Here is a 15,869-nt window from a genome sequence, read left to right on the forward strand (position 1 = left end):
AAATGTCAGTGTTTGTGACCCCCATAAACAAAAGCATTTTTGGGGGTCCTCAAATTTTTTTTTAAGATTTTATTTATTTGAGAGAGAGAGAGAGTACAGTTGGGGGACAGAGGGAGAAAGAGAGAGAGAAACATAGTTCCCACTGAGCAGGGAGCCCTATGCCAGGACCTCAGGATCATGACCTGAGCTGCAGGCAAATGCTTAAGTGACTTAGCTACCCAGGTACCACTGGAGTCCTCAATTTTTAAGAGTGTAAAGTGGTTCTAAGATAAAATTTAAAATCTTGAAGTACATTATGAGGCGTTGAGAAGGAAGGCAGTTGGGAAGACTTTAAGGAATATTTGGGGAGGTGAAAAATACGCATCCAGGGATTCTGATTTACTTTTAGAGAAAACCATTTTATAGGAGATACAAAGAAATAAACTTAATAGTCTCTGTTCTTGAGGACTAAAATCTTTTGTTTCTGATTAATTTTTAGTCTTTCTTTGGCCTTTACCATAAGCGTATTCCTTGGTTACTTAGTGTTAAACTTTGAAGTTTTCTGTGGTCAGCAGAGACATGAGAAAAATTAAGGACAAAATAGGAGTTTTTATTATAGCTAAATTTTTTTTGGTTTATATTTAATCTAAGATTATGGTCTCCTTACATTTTTGCTGTGAAAATGAGGTATAGTGATACTTAAAAATTATTTATTTAATGAATATGTGTGTGTTGTCTAAATAGCTATGTTGCTTCTCTCATTATTCATCCAACCCCACTCCCATTTACTGTTCTGGAAATCCTGAAGCTGGGGAACCCATGGTCAGATAGAGGCAGTACAAATGGATTTCAAAGAATGGATCTGAAAGTTGAATGTTTTGAAGTCAAATTTCAGACATACAGTGAGTCTATCCATAATCACAAAGATGAAGAGAATTATCTCTAATATGTTGGTGCTTCTTGCTTGCCAAGAAGACAGCCCTAATCTTTCAGGTTCTTCCCAGCCATCCTCAGGCCTATGGATCAAGGGAGCTCTTAATATTTAAGTCATAACATGGAGTTGGATGGGTAGCAAGAAAGATTTAGCCCCTTCATAGTAAAGCAGCTCCCCAGTGTAGCACCAGCACTCAGTTGGCCCCTTCTGTTTTATATCCAAGACCTCCTGAAGAGGATTCCCTGTCAGCGTGCCTTTCCTGGTTTGCTGTTGGCTTGCTGCAGGACGGTGTGGAAAGGGATTTTGGGTTTGATGATCTCTGGACTGGATTGAGTAAGGCAGCCCCAGATTTTCATTTATCTGGTGCGGCTGAGAATGTGCCTGCTAGCTGCTGGCCCAAGTAAGTGACCATTTCAAAATAGCCTCTGCAGCTCTGTCCAAGGCAGAGCCTCCTCTCCCAGTGCCAGCGGCTGGCAGGTGGGACCACCACGTGATAGCTCGAGTTTATTGATGTCAAGGATAATCCTGAACAGCTGATGTGTGAAGAGACAGTTCAGAGGCGGCAGCATATATATATACAGTATGGCAGGACATTTGTGTAAAAGAACAATGTGAAAGTTAAGGACTGAGTGCCTGTGCTTAGGAAAGTGTGGGTGAGGGACGCCTGGGTGGCTCAGTTGGTTAAGCAGCTGCCTTCGGCTCAGGTCATGATCCCAGCGTCCTGGGATCGAGTCCCACATCAGGCTCCTTGCTCATCAGGGAGCCTGCTTCTCCCTCTGCCTCTGCCTGCCATTCTGTCTGCCTGTGCTTGCTCTCTCTCCCTCTCTCTCTGACAAATAAATAAAAAAATCTTTAAAAAAAAAAAAAAAGGAAAGTGTGGGTGACAGCAGAGAAGACTGTAAATGCTTGACTCCTCTATCTTTGCCATCTATCAAGCAACAGAGTTGCTCCCCCCCCAAAGTAATTTCCTTGCTTTTTGAATTCTAGGCTCTAAGATTTAGAGTTTTTTGGGAAGGAAATGCCAGAGATACTCTTACAGTATTTCTTTTTCTACAAGAAAATAATCTGGGCACAGATTTTTAATGTAGAATTTAGTGTTGTAGGTAACCTTTTACTGTTGGCTGTTGTTTCCTTATATGGATTATTAAGCCCTTTACACCAAAAGAAAATGATACTGATACGTACAAGTTTTATTCCATGGATGGGTGGGTAGAGGTTGGAGTGAGGTCACTTTAAAGGCAGGTTGCTAATATGATTATTGGGTAAGTGTTGAGTTTTCTTTATGTTAACTGGTCTGTTTACAAGAGCTAATATGGGTAATTGTCTTAAAAGAAGCCTGTATATTCATTCTTTTCTTGCCTGTTGTGAACTTTAGTCTGAGTTGGAAGACTTGGGGATTTGATTTTGTTGAGATTAGATCAGGAACCTTGTCTTCCTCTGAAATGGATTGTATACAAGTAGTATTGTACATTTTTCACTGTTGGAACTGTATCTAAAGAAGTGGGAGAGTGGGGAAAGACTTGGTTTTCTCCTGTCTTTACTGTCTCTGAAGCCAGTTCAGGCGGAAACAAAATGAACACAAAGTAGACATGAAGGTCCTCTAGGAGGGAGAAACTGTCGATTTCTGTAGGAAGAAAAGTAGGGCTATCAGGACAAATTCATGAAGGAGGTAACATTTGAGCTGGGCCTGAAAAAAGTAGGAAAGAGCCTGGAAGAAATGTGCTGGTGGCAGATTTTGTCACTTTTTCACCATTAATGGTGACGGCTACTAAACATGAAACATGGATAGGTGTACCTGGTCTTAAACTTCCAGATATACGAAGACCGTCATCTTGTAGAAGGTGGGGCGTCAGGAATATCTTTCTGCCCTGGAGAATTGAAGCCTTTTCAGGATCTAAATATACCTACATTTTTTTTCGTTTTAGAAATACAGCTAGCAATCTGTCAGGTTGCTTTCACTTCAGAGGTATGTGTGTCTGAACACGCAGGTGTGGGATGTGACAGGGGAGATAGAGAATTCTAAAACTGATGGACCTGCATTGATGCTATTCCCAATCGAGGATCAGTGAGAAGATGAATTATCTTTGAAATTATAATGTTAAATTTGGGGAAAAGGAGCATGAACTTCTAAGGGATTTTTAGGGCAGCAGTGAAATATATTAGATTCCAGCAGATTATACTTTGACTTCTTGCCTCTTTTATTTTTTATTATTTTTAAAGATTTATTTGTTTATTTGACGGAGAGAGCGAGCGTGAGCGAGCACAAGCAGGCAGAGGGAGAGGGAGAGGTAGGCTCCCCGCTGAGCAAGGAGCCCGATGTGGGGCTTGATCCCAGGACCCCGGGATCATGACCTGAGCCGAAGGCAGTCACCCAACCCACTGAAGCCACCCAGGCACCCCTCTTGTCTCTTTTTATTTAATTTATTTATCTATTTATTTTTCCCCCCAAAGATTTTAATTATTTATCTGACAGAGATCACAAGTAGGCAGAGAGGCAGGCAGAGAGAGTGGGGGGAAGCAGGCTGCTTGCTGAGCAGAGAGCCCGATGCGGGGCTCGATCACAGGACCCTGGGATCATGACCTGAGCCGAAGGCAGAGGCTTTAACCCACTGAGCCACCCAGGCGCCCTCTTGTCTCTTTTTAAACATTAGTTTGCTGTTACCCTACCTTGGTGGTTTAAGGGGGGAAAAAAAAATCCAGCCTCTGGATCTGTAAAATGCCTATAAATTTAAAGGAATGAAATAGGTTATTGAATTGGAACATAGACTAAATCTTTGGTGTAGGAGTACTAAGGATTGTCAGAAGCTTAGTGCTAACCTACCCACTGGGTGTTAGAGCCTCCTCACAAAGGCTTCCCGACCTATCCCTGAGTTTGGTTAAATGCTGAGTTATGAGGTTATTTTGTAATGTTATGCTGTACTCTTAAAATTGTTTCCCGTCACAACCATATGTAAAGATTTATTCTGAAATGGAACTTGGTGAGTTCTAGGGTAGTTTGCCTTTTATTTTAAAAACAAGGGAAACTTTTGTTCATGTTGCTACGAGAGGAAATACAGTTCATGACTTTTAAGCGTTGTACGCTTTCGGAGAAAGATCCTTTAAAGTAGGTGAGTGCTGGGGGCACCTGGGTGGCTCAGTGGGTTAAAGCCTCTGCCTTTGGCTCAGGTCATGATCTCAGGGTCCTGGGATCGAGCCCCACATCAGGCTCTCTGCTCAGCAAGAAGCCTGCTTCCCCCCTCTCTCTGCCTGTCTCTCTGCCTACTTGTGATCTCTGTCTGTCAAATAAATAAATAAAATTAAAAAAAAAAAAGGTGAGTGCCTAATAATTATATAGAGACATTCAGTAACTTAGTAATTGAATGTGATCTTTGGTCTGCAGTGATTCTGTGGTTTTCTTGTCTCCTGAGGACTCTAATGTAAAAGGAGGAACTAAATACTCTTTATTTTATAGTTTCTTGTTTGTAGGTTTTTTGTTGATACCATCTGAGATTTATGCTTAGGCGGCCAATTTAGTCCTGCCAACTTGTTTTGAGGTTTGCAAGCACGATATATTTTTGTGCAAATTTTGGGAATTGAATTTAAGAAATTTAAAAAATTTGGTATTTGGGGAAACATCCTAAGAGTATATGTAAAATCAGTTTCTATATGAAAGTTTCAGATAGGTTAGATGAAACTGAATATGGCAGTAAGTGCTAGTCCCATATAAACATTATATATTGTATCCCCACTGATCTGTTTGCTTTTCAGACATTCAGAAGAATTCTAGGGCTGAAAAGAACCACAGGTGATTTTTAGTCTTCGCCTACATAGAGAACCTGAGACTTAATGGGCTCAAATGAGCTCAGTTAGTAGTAGATGATCTGGGAGTAAGCTCCAGATTTCTTGTTACCCAGTGGACATTGTTTCTAGTACAGATGGGTATACATTTCAGATGCTGTTAGGAGTCCACCATGATTTTTGAGATTAGAAAACGAAATTGATGGCAGTGACCATCATTTCCCTAGTGGTCTGAGATTTGCTGTTGAGTTCTCGACTTCATACTCTTAGCATTTTGATGTTTTGAGAACTTCTTTTAGTGTTATAAGTATGGTGTCCATGGAATGGTATTTGAAGCCATGAAAGCAACGTTTGATTTTTTTTTTTTAAAGATTTTTTATTTATTTATTTGACCGACAGATCACAAGTAGGCAGAGAGGCAGGCAGAGAGAAAGGAAGGGAAGCAGGCTCCCCGCTGAGCAGAGAGCCCGACGCGGGCCTCGATCCCAGGACCCTGGGATCACGACCCGAGCCGAAGGCAGCGGCCTTAACCCACTGAGCCACCCAGGCACCCCGCAACGTTTGATTTTTAATCAATGTTATTGCCCAGTTTTGAAAAGGCTTTGACAAATTTTATCTGCCCCCAGCTCCTTCCTCTCCCTCCAACTGTAGACTTTGTGAAAGCTCTCAAGACCTTGTTGGGCGAAGAGGAAGGAATGGGAATGAATGGGTTTAGTTGTCTGCAGGAAAAAAATGTACCTTCTTGGAGTACTACTGTGGTTTTGGGGACGTAAACCTTTCTTAGGCTTTTCCCTCCAGCTCTGCTCTTGCCTCTGCTCCAGGATTCTGAAGGTCATTGTTTGGAGCCTCCCAGTTTATTTTATCCATTTTCTAGTTGGCCTTCTCAGAGCTCATGAATCCCACAAAGTGCATTACTCTTGTAGTATTTCATCTTCTCTTGGAATCCAGAAATGTGCCTTGTAAATGAGCAAACTTGGATTTGGGAAAAGACTTGACTTTACAGGACAAGGAAAACACATTTTTGTTAATGAAAGTAAATGCAACACTAGACAGCAAAAATGAAAATGTATTTTGTTGGGAGCCAGTTCACACATGGTCAGGTGCTGTTCTTTGGGAGTGAGAATAAAGTCACCAGTGAGGGGGAGAGAAATTAAGTATGGCATCATTTGAAAGTTATTTTTGCTTAGGAGTAAGTTTCAGAATTGGCAAGTAACTGTATATATGTTAGTGTTTGAAAGGTGCTCCTCAGCATTAAACAGGGGATAGAATTAATAGGATAAAATAAACTTGAGACAGTTGGGCCCTACTAGAATCTCCTACTGAAATAATTAGGTTATTTGCCCATATATATAATAAATGATTTATGGCAGCTTTGAATCCTAAACTCGCTTTAAGCTGTGACTTATTTTGGGGGTGTGTATACCACTTTGATCTGTTAGTACAAGTGATTGAAATTTGATTTTGTTCATTTTTGTCACTTTTCAGAAAGCAAAATTCATGGAATTTCCTATTTAAAAATTTTTAAAAAAAAGATCTTATTACAGAGCACGTGTGCACACACACAAGCAGGGAGAGCTGCAGGCAGAGGGAAAGGGAGAAGCAGACTCCCTGCTGAGCAGAGGGAGGCCTCTCTGGGGCTCTGTCGCACAATCCCCAGATTGAGACCTGAGCTGAAGGCAGACATTTAACCGACTGAGGCACCCAGGCACCTGCATGGAATTTCCTATTGATTTAATGTCTTAATTTTTTTCTATTGCTTTCTCAAATTCTGTTTTTAAGAGAATTATTTATGAAAAAATTTTGAAAGACCAGGCACTTGTTTTGGTCGCTTGATAGATTGAAACTCTTACAATCTCTGCACTTGATTACATCTTTACATTTAAAATGAGTTCCTTAAATTGATCAAAATGTCTCGTTTAAATGAGCATTACAGTATTTTGTATTAATTCAAGATATTTTCTGGAGATAAGCAGCACAATCATAATAGATAATATGGGTTAATATCTTTTAGTTATGCAGCCCTTTGAGATTTTTTGAAGCATAATTTTCTTTTAGAAATGGGAGAGGTGTTATCCTTGTTTTATAGATACAGACACAGAGGTCTTAATTTGTATAATTTTGTGTCAGAAGGCCCTTCAGGAATTTGAGACTGTGTCTTAAGTCAATTAGGCTTTCAGACTTTTTCTTCCCCATTACGTTAAATTCTTAATAGATTTATGCTACCCCAGTATCTTCATTTTATGATTTACATATACATTTAAGGATCTCTTTTGGTATATATAGCACAGTGTTTAAAAAGTGGCTTCCATTAGTGTTGGTTCAAGTACCAGCTCTGTTGCCACTTGTGTATTATAACTACTAGGAGCCTCAGTTTCCTCATCTGTAAAATGGGATTAATATTATCAGAGTTGCTAATGGAGTGGTGAGGGAAGGGAATTATAGAGTTGACCCAGGAATATTTTTGGGGACAAAAATCAAAGATAATATAAAAAACATTCTTACCACAGCAGATTTTTTGTATACTACCATTAGAAATCACCAAATAATGATATAAGTATACCTAGCAGAACTATTTTGTTTTGCCTGGTGGTGGGTATTAAGGAGGGCACATATTGCATGGAGCACTAGATATGGTGCATAAACAATGAATCTTGGAACACTGGGGAAAAAAACTATTTTGTTTAAAAGGAATTTGTACATACAGTTTATTCGTATTTCATTTTGTTTTTAAAGGTTACGGGAAGTTTCAGAAAAACTGAATAAATACAATTTAAACAGGTAAGAGTTTTAAGATACTTTAATTTTCTGAAAACAGCATTTTTTTCTTTTGTAGGAAAAATAACTCATTTAGGCAGAAGTTACCATGAGTATTTGAATCTATCAACTTTTTATGAGTTGGGTTCATTTGAATAATAGGTTCTATTCATACTGGTTTCTAAAAAATCTGGCATGCCAAGGACATAAAATAACTATCATAATTATTATTTTTCAATTATTGCTTATTATAATATGTAAATATCAATTTTTAAAAACAGGTTTTGCCAGCTTTTTTTTTTCCCTTCGGTTAATCAGATAAAAACAAACATACCTACCCTAGAATGTATTTGCCATTAAAAAAAATAACTGACTTTTTTTATTCCATAGCCACCCCCCTTTGACTGTATTGGAACAGGCCGCCATCAAACAGTGTGTGGTAGGACCAAATCATGCTGCCTTTCTTCTTGAGGTAAATTCTTTATTGTAAGGTACAGAAATGAAAAGGAACTTAAATTAAAATACAGTTGTGCATTATCATGTATCTTCCTTTTTAACCAGGCAAATAGAAGTTTCTTGCCAGAGTTGTTTCAGAGATCACCCAGTTCCGTTTCCTTATTGTGTACATTCTTTGGCTCAGATCAAGCTTAAGTGACTTACTACAGCTTGAAACCATAGTAATGGAGAAGTTCCTGATACCCAGTCACTTCCTTACTCTGAATTCTGTTAGAGATACTTTAACTTATTTTTCCTGGTGTCCTGATAATGTAATATAAAACAACTTCCCCAGGTCAGGTGTGAGGGCCTTCTCAAAAGGAGCTTATTTGTTGTCTTCTGAATTGACAGTGATGGAGACGTAATCTGTTTATTGAATAAATTCATATTTTAATACACATTCTTACTTCGGTGATTTCTTCTATTTTCTTGGCTTTTAGGATGGTAGAGTTTGCAGGATCGGTTTCTCAGTACAACCAGACAGATTGGAATTGGGCAAACCTGATAATAACGATGGGTAAGACCTTAATGCCCTTTCTATTTAGTAAGTATTTAGCTCTTCCAAGGTATTATATTAAATCTGTGCTTTGATTTTGATGGCCTTCAAATTTAAAGAAAAGCTTTGTAGAAAATGAGGCACTTAAAATAGTGAAATAGTTCTAGTAGTTTGTTTTAATTTTTCTGCAAGCAGTGATTTATAGCATTAGTATTGAAAATAGCAGAGAAGTCAGTCACTTCACAGGAGTTGGTTATCAGAGAATGATTTATGTATGTGGTAGGTCTCAAGTCAGATCTGTTCTTTGACTGAAATGATTTTTTAGATCTTCCCCCCCACCCTCCTAAGATTTTATTTTTAAGTAATCTTTATACTCAGTGTGGGGCTTGAACTCACACACTGAGATTGAGTATCAGGCTCTACCAACTGAGCCAGCCAGGCCCCCTTCCCTGCCCTTTTTAAAGTAATATCTATACCTAGCATGTGTCTCGAACTCACAGCCTCCCCAGACTGAGTCACATGCTCTACCGACTGAGCCAGCCAGGCACCTCATGTTTTTTCCTTTTTAATATTTCCACTTCAGGTAGTGCAGTTTGAAATTGACGAAGGGTCTTCAAAATTGTGGTCTTTATAAATGATACATACAAAAACCATTGCTAGATAATGTATGATGAATTCCAGTTGCCTGCCTCTAAGGAAAGCATGATTACTTGAAAAAATCTAAAGAATTACTCATTTGCAGTTAAACCGTGCCGTCACTTTGAACCAGGAGCGAGGGCTGGATTGCTAGGGGGCTATAAGTTGTTAGGCTTGCTCTTTCTTTGATGGGAAGGACACATTCACGAGCGGTTGGGGAAGAGTGAGGCTGGTGTTTCACCACCATAACTCCCAGAGCAGTGAGGCTGGGAGTCCCAGGCTTGTGCCTAGTGAGTTTGGGACTGTTCTGTGACTGTTGTTCCTCCTGTTTTTTTTCCAGGTCAAAGTTGAACAGCAGCTCGGGGGCGGGGAGGACATCGAGGCCCGGGAGGACAAGTGACTCCCCATGGTTTCTCTCAGGTTCTGAGACTCTGGGCAGGCTGGCAGGCAACACCCTGGGGTAAGTTATGGCCAGATGATGGCCTCCACTGGTCTGGGCCGGCGCTCTGTGAGTGCTGTCACTCCGAGACAGTGCCTCCTACGGTGCTCAGTGGTGCCCTGAGGAAAGCCCTGAACGCTGGGCAGGCGATCTTGTTGCTCATGGCATGGCAGCACCCAGTCTCCTGACCTTTTAAAAGTGTCTGATGTTGAGTTGTGTCTGTTATATCACTTACCATGTTGCCTGTGTTATTTCAGTTTTTCAGTGGTGCCAACTTTGGTCTCACTTAAGCTAATTCTTGGGTAAAAAATCTAACATTTCTTTCTAAGTTCCAAATCTGGTAGTTCTTTCTGAATTAATTTAGTGAGGTTTGAAAACCATGTAACTAAACCTCATAACCTTTAATTAAATTATTTTTATTTTTAAAGATTTATTTCTAGACAGAGTGCAAGGTGGGGGGCAGAGAAAGGGGGAGAAAGGCAGATTCCCTCCCCTGAGCTGGGAGCCCGATGTGGAGCCTGATCCTAGGACTCTGAGATTATGATCTGAGCCAAAACCACGAGTCTGACGCTCAACCAACTGAAACATCCAGGCGCCCCAGATTCTTTTTATTTTTTTTTTTATCAAGATACATATAACATTCTATTAGTTTCAGATGTACAGTGTACAGTGTAATGATGTTCAGATATACAGTGTAATGATTTGATATTTATGCTTTGTGAAATGATCACCACAGTAAGTCTAGTTAACATCTATCCTCATACATTGTTTGTTTGTTTGTTTGTTTTTTAAGATTTTTATTTATTTGACAGAGCACAAGTAGGCAGAGCGGTAGGCAGAAGGAGAGGGAGAAGCAGGCTCTCTGATGAGCAGGGAGCCTGATGCGGGGCTCGATCCCAGGACCCTGAGATCATGACCCAAGCCGAAGGCAGCTGCTTAACCGACTGAGCCACCCAGGCACCCCTTCCTCACTGTACATACTTACAGTATAATTTTTGTTTCTTGTGATGAGGACTTTTAAGATCTACTCTTAGCAACTTTCAAATATGAAATACAGTATTAACTATAGTCACCATGTTGTACATTATATCCTCATGACTGACTGACTTGATAACTGGAAGTTTGTACTTTTTAAAAAAATTATTTATGACACACATACTTCTAAAACTAGATAATCAACTCTTTCATTTTATCTGAAGTTGAGAAGCTGTTAAAGAAATCATACACAAATTCTAAGCCAGATGATTTTACTCATTTTATACCTTGATTCTTGGATACCTAGATTTTCTGACACTACCTGATGAATGAGTAGATAATGCCAAATCAGTCAAGTCAGCAGATGTGTTCAAAGGCTGCTCAGAGAAATAGAACTAGAAGCAGTTTAAATTGTTTCAAAATATGGTAAGAGAAGGAGGAAGGTTTTAAACATTTTCAAATGATAAAAATATTTGACACTGTGAACTTCTAGGTAAAGTTAAATTTAAAAATTGAGAGCCCCAAATGCTATTGTTTCTTTGCCTTTTTGTTTTTATGCTGAACTAAAGTTTATTTTGAGGTCAGAGGAAGGTCATTTAGTGGAGTACATCCTTTATTTAGCTCATTCTGCGCTAGCACTATTAATAGGAAACATAGCTCTGGTCTTTAGTAAAATATTAAGTATCTCCTTTTAATGGTCCTGTGTACACAGCTAATAACAGCAATACATGATAAAGAATTCTGAAAATGATATGTAATAACAAATGAAAGGAATAACTATTATGTGTTATACCATGTCAGACTATATCTTCTTTAAGAAATTTGTTTAATTCATGAGAGACTCTTAATCTCACAAAACAAACTGAGGGTTGCTGGGGGTTGGGGGGGTTAAGGATAGGGTGGCTGGGTTATGGACATTGGGGAGGGTATGTGCTATGGTGAGTGCTGTGAAGTGTGTAAGCGTGACGATTCACAGACCTGTACCCCTGGGGCTAATAATACATTATATGTTAATTTTAAAAAAACTTAAAAAAAATAAGAAATTTGTTTAATTGCAGGGTCAGCAAACTACAGTCTATGGACTAAATTCATTCCCTCTTGATTTTATTAAAACAGGCATGCTTGATACTTTTACTGTCTGTGGCTGCTTTGTGCTAAGATGGCAAAGAGGAGTGGTCTCCACAAAGACTTTAACTCACAAACCCTAAATAAACTATTTACTTGTCTGCTTTTTACAGAGAAAGTTTGCTGATCTGTTTTATTTTATCCATTTATGCAGTGGCATTTGTTAACTAATTTGTGTTCTGTATTTAATTTTTATTTATTTATTTATTTATTTTTAAGATTTTATTTATTTATTTGACACAGAGAGATCACAAGTAGACAGAGAGGCAGGCAGAGAGAGAGAGAGGGAAGCAGGCTCCCTGCTGAGCAGAGAGCCTGATGGGGGACTCGATCCCAGGACCCTGCGATCATGACCTGAGCCGAAGGCAGCAGCTTAACCCACTGAGCCACCCAGGCGCCCTCTGTATTTATTTTTAAATTAAAATTTCTGTTTTGAAATAATTTGATTTCCTTTTGTTGTTCTTAAAGTACATCATTGAAGTAATTTGACTTTTAAAAAGTTGTCCCCAGGGGTGCCTGGGTGGCTCAGTGGGTTAAAGCCTCTGCCTTCGGCTCAGGTCATGATCTCAGGTTCCTGGGATCGAGCCCCACACATCGGGCTTTCTGCTCAGTGGGGAGCCTGCTCCCCGCCCCCCCACCCTCTGCCTGCCTCTCTGCCTACTTGTGATCTCTGTCAAATAAATAAATAAAATCTTTAAAAAAAAAATTCCCCAAATGTTAACATTTTACATAACTGTTAGTACAGTGATCAAAATCAGGAAATTAACAGTGATAAGTGCTTAATCTACAGTTTATTCACATTCCACTAACTGTCCCACTAACACCCTTTTCTCTGGTTCAGGAGTCAATCCAGGATCCCAAATTGCATGTGCTTGTCATGCTTCGGTAGTTTTCCTCTAATCTGGGCCAGTTTCTCAATCTCCTTACTTTCTGAACCTTGATGTGTTTGAAAAATGTCCGATTATTTTGTAGAATGTTTGAATTTGTCTATTTCCTCATGATTAAACCCAGGTGACACATTTTCTTTTTCTTTCTTTTTCAAGTCGTCTTTTTTAGAGTGGTTGTCAGGTTTCACAGCAAAAATGGGAGAAAGATACAGAGATTCCCTGTATACTACCTGTTTCTACACATGTATAGTCTCTTATCATCAACATCTCCTGCCTGAGCAGTCCATTTGTTAAAGCTGATGAAACTACACTGATCCATCAGTCTCACCCAGAGTCCATGGTTCCCATTCGGGGTCACCCTAGATGTTGTACATTCTGTATACAAATGTATGATGACATGTATCCTCCATCATAGTACTGGACAGAGGAGTTTCAGTTCCTTGAAAATCACCTGCACTCTGTCTTTTCACCCCTCTCTCCCCTCTAGCCCCTGGCAATGACTGGTGGTATTACTGTCTTCATAGTTTGGTCTTTTCTGGAATGTTGGTAGTTGGAATCCTGTGTCTGGATGTACTACAGGTTACTTATGCGTTCACCTACTGAAGGACCTCTTGGTTGCCTCCAAGTTTTGGCAATTATGAATAAAAATTGTGTGCAGGCTTTTTTGTGGATATAAGTTTTCAACTCTAATACCATAGAGCACAATTGCTGGAACATACGTTAGGAGTATGTTTTGTTTTATGAGAAACTGGCTACTGTTTTCCAAAGTGGCCGTACGATTTTGTTTTCCCACCAGCAGTGAGTGAGAGTTCTTACTGTTCCACATGCTCACCAGCAAAGTTGGTGTTGTCAGTGTTCTGGATCTTGGCCATTCTAATAGGCATGTAGCGGTATCTCTTTGTTTTAGGTTCCATTTCCCTAGTGATGTATGATGTGGAACGTCTTTCTGTATGCTACTTGGTGTCTGTATTCACCAGAGAAGATACACAGATAGGTGTCTGTTAAGGTGTCTGTTAGGGAGGGTCTCTGGCCTATTTTTTGATCAATTGTTTTTTTTTCTTTTTACGATTTTAATTTATTTGATAGAGAAAGAGTGCATGCACACACAAGCAGGGGGATTTGCAGGCAGAGAGGGGGGAAGCAGGCTCCCCGCTGAGCAGGGAACCCCATGTGGGCTTTGATCCCAGGACCCTGGGATCATGATTTGAGCGGAAGGCAGACATTTAACCAACTGAGCCACCCAGGCGCCTCTCTATATAAGCTTTAGGCTCAGTTGTTGGTATACACAAAATAATATGCTAGGATTTGAGTGGGATTGCAGGTGAGGCATTTTTGTCAAGAATACGGAAGAAGTGGTGATGTTCCCTTCTCAGTGCAGTCGTGTTAGGTGGCCCACGCTGTTGGTGCATCTCTCCTAGTGATGAGATTACCCCTGATTAGTTAGATAAGGTGGTGGTTGCCAGATTTGTCAACTATAAAGTTAGTGTTTTCCCCTTTGTAATTAATACGTATTATGTGGGGAAATTCTTTGACTAAGTTTTTTATTTTTATGCTTGGTTTTAGCATCCATTGATGATTTTTTGCTTTAGGTATTTCTGTGGTGTTGGCCAAATAGTTATTTTTAAAAATTTCTGTCATTCCTTTTACACTTACTAACTGGAATTCAAGTGTAAGGAAGAATTTTTCCTCTTTGTCCATTTATTTCTTGTTTATTCTATTTCTCCTCAGTTCTTTATATCATATGGTCTCATGGATATTTTATTCCATAGTTCATTACTATTTATTATGTTGCTCAGATTGTCTTAGATTTAAGTTCTCTTTGTAAATAGAACTTGATATAACCAATTAGAATAGAATGACAAATATGGCAGTGGAATTTTATTATTTTGCTAGTGAAATATGTAACATATAATAATAAACTGTAGTACATTTGATCTTGAATAAAACCTCTGTAGATCTACTCCAGAGAAGATTAGGTCTAATCTTAAGACTTAAAATGCAGAGAGAGGGACGCCTGGGTGACTCAGTCGGTTGAGCGTCTGCCTTTGGCTCAGGTCATGATCTCAGGGTCCTGGGATCGAGTCCTGCATTGGGCTCCCTGCTCACCGGGGAGTCTGCTTCTCCCTCTGGCTTCTGCTCCCCCTGCTTGTGATCTCTCTCTCTCTCTCAAATAAATCAATAAAATCTTAAACAAAAAAATAAAATGCAGAGAGAAGCAATTTTTGAGTCCCCCTTGCACATCCTTGCCCACACTGCCTTTGTGCCCACTTTTTTCCTGTCCCTCACTCTCTTATCCACACACATGTGCTTTCTTTGGCATTTGATTCATGAGTTGCAGTATTGAGAAATGTCACAAATGTCACAGTGTCCACTAAGTCATTGCCAGTCGTTTGTTTACCTTTATTTGGCCTTGCAGATGTGTGCAAAGCGTAAGCAATCGAAGGCTGATTGTTTCTCTTGGCCTCCATGAAAATTCTCAGTTTGTTGATAGTGAAATTATGACCAAGTTATTTTGTAAATAAAGAAATTTTGCGGAGTCAAAATTATTTTTCTTTATGATACATTTCCCCCCCATGAGTTGCATAGTTGGTGTTTATTCCTCTTTCTCTGTTGATTACACTTAACTTTAAAGAAGTTTGCAATTTATAGCATGTAATAGAGAATCTAGGACAGGAAGATCTTGAGACCCCAGAGGGGATTCTTATCTACAGATTTACCAGATGCAACAAAAAATGAAAAAGGCCATCCCCATGGACCGTGGTCTCCTACCCCTTCCTTCATAGTCCAGGCTTGCTCCCTCTGAGTTGTGAATCAGGGAGTAAATTGTCTCTGTATTTGAGTGTTGCATTTGAAAGATTTTGGGGTAATTGGTTTTTCTTTCCTATCAGCATAGATAATTGATAATTGGTCATTTATTTTAACTGATCTTTTTTTTTTTTTTTTAAAGATCTTATTTATTTGACACACAGAGAGAGGTCACAAGTAGGCAGAGAGGCAGGCAGAGAGAGAGAGGAAGGGAAGCAGGCTCCCTGCCAAGCAGAGAGCCCGATGCGGGGCTTGATCCCAGGACTCTGAGATCAGGACCTGAGCCGAAAGCAGAGGCTTAACCCACTGAGCCACCCAGGTGCCCCTTTAACTGATCATTCTTAGAAATGCATAGCAGACAAAATTTATGGGACCTGTAGTATTTTTCTCTTTGGCCTTTTCACTGTCAGCAGGTATTTGTGTTAAAGATTTCTAGTTGCTCCTGGTTCTTCCCTTTCATAGTTACTTAGATTTATCCTGGAAGATATTTCAGAAACTCATCTCAGACCAGGTTAAGGATAAGAATACCAGATTTACTTGGAAGAGAGTCACTTATACTCAGTAGTA

The 15,869-nt window shown here is 39.6% G+C and overlaps 1 protein-coding gene across 6 annotated transcripts in view; it reads left to right on the plus strand.

Moving 5' to 3' along the window:
- UBR5 (ubiquitin protein ligase E3 component n-recognin 5) overlaps nt 1-15,869 on the plus strand; it is a 138,461-nt gene that overhangs the window by 36,708 nt on the left and 85,884 nt on the right. For all 6 annotated transcript variants that reach the window (XM_047728548.1, XM_047728550.1, XM_047728549.1 and 3 more), the window contains exons 2-5: nt 7,424-7,468; nt 7,835-7,916; nt 8,380-8,456; nt 9,412-9,531. In XM_047728548.1, the coding sequence (XP_047584504.1) occupies nt 7,424-7,468; nt 7,835-7,916; nt 8,380-8,456; nt 9,412-9,531 (324 nt within the window). The remainder of the gene's footprint in view (nt 1-7,423; nt 7,469-7,834; nt 7,917-8,379; nt 8,457-9,411; nt 9,532-15,869) is intronic.

This window comes from Lutra lutra, chromosome 4 (genome assembly GCF_902655055.1).
Source record: "Lutra lutra chromosome 4, mLutLut1.2, whole genome shotgun sequence".
NCBI lineage: Eukaryota > Metazoa > Chordata > Mammalia > Carnivora > Mustelidae > Lutra > Lutra lutra.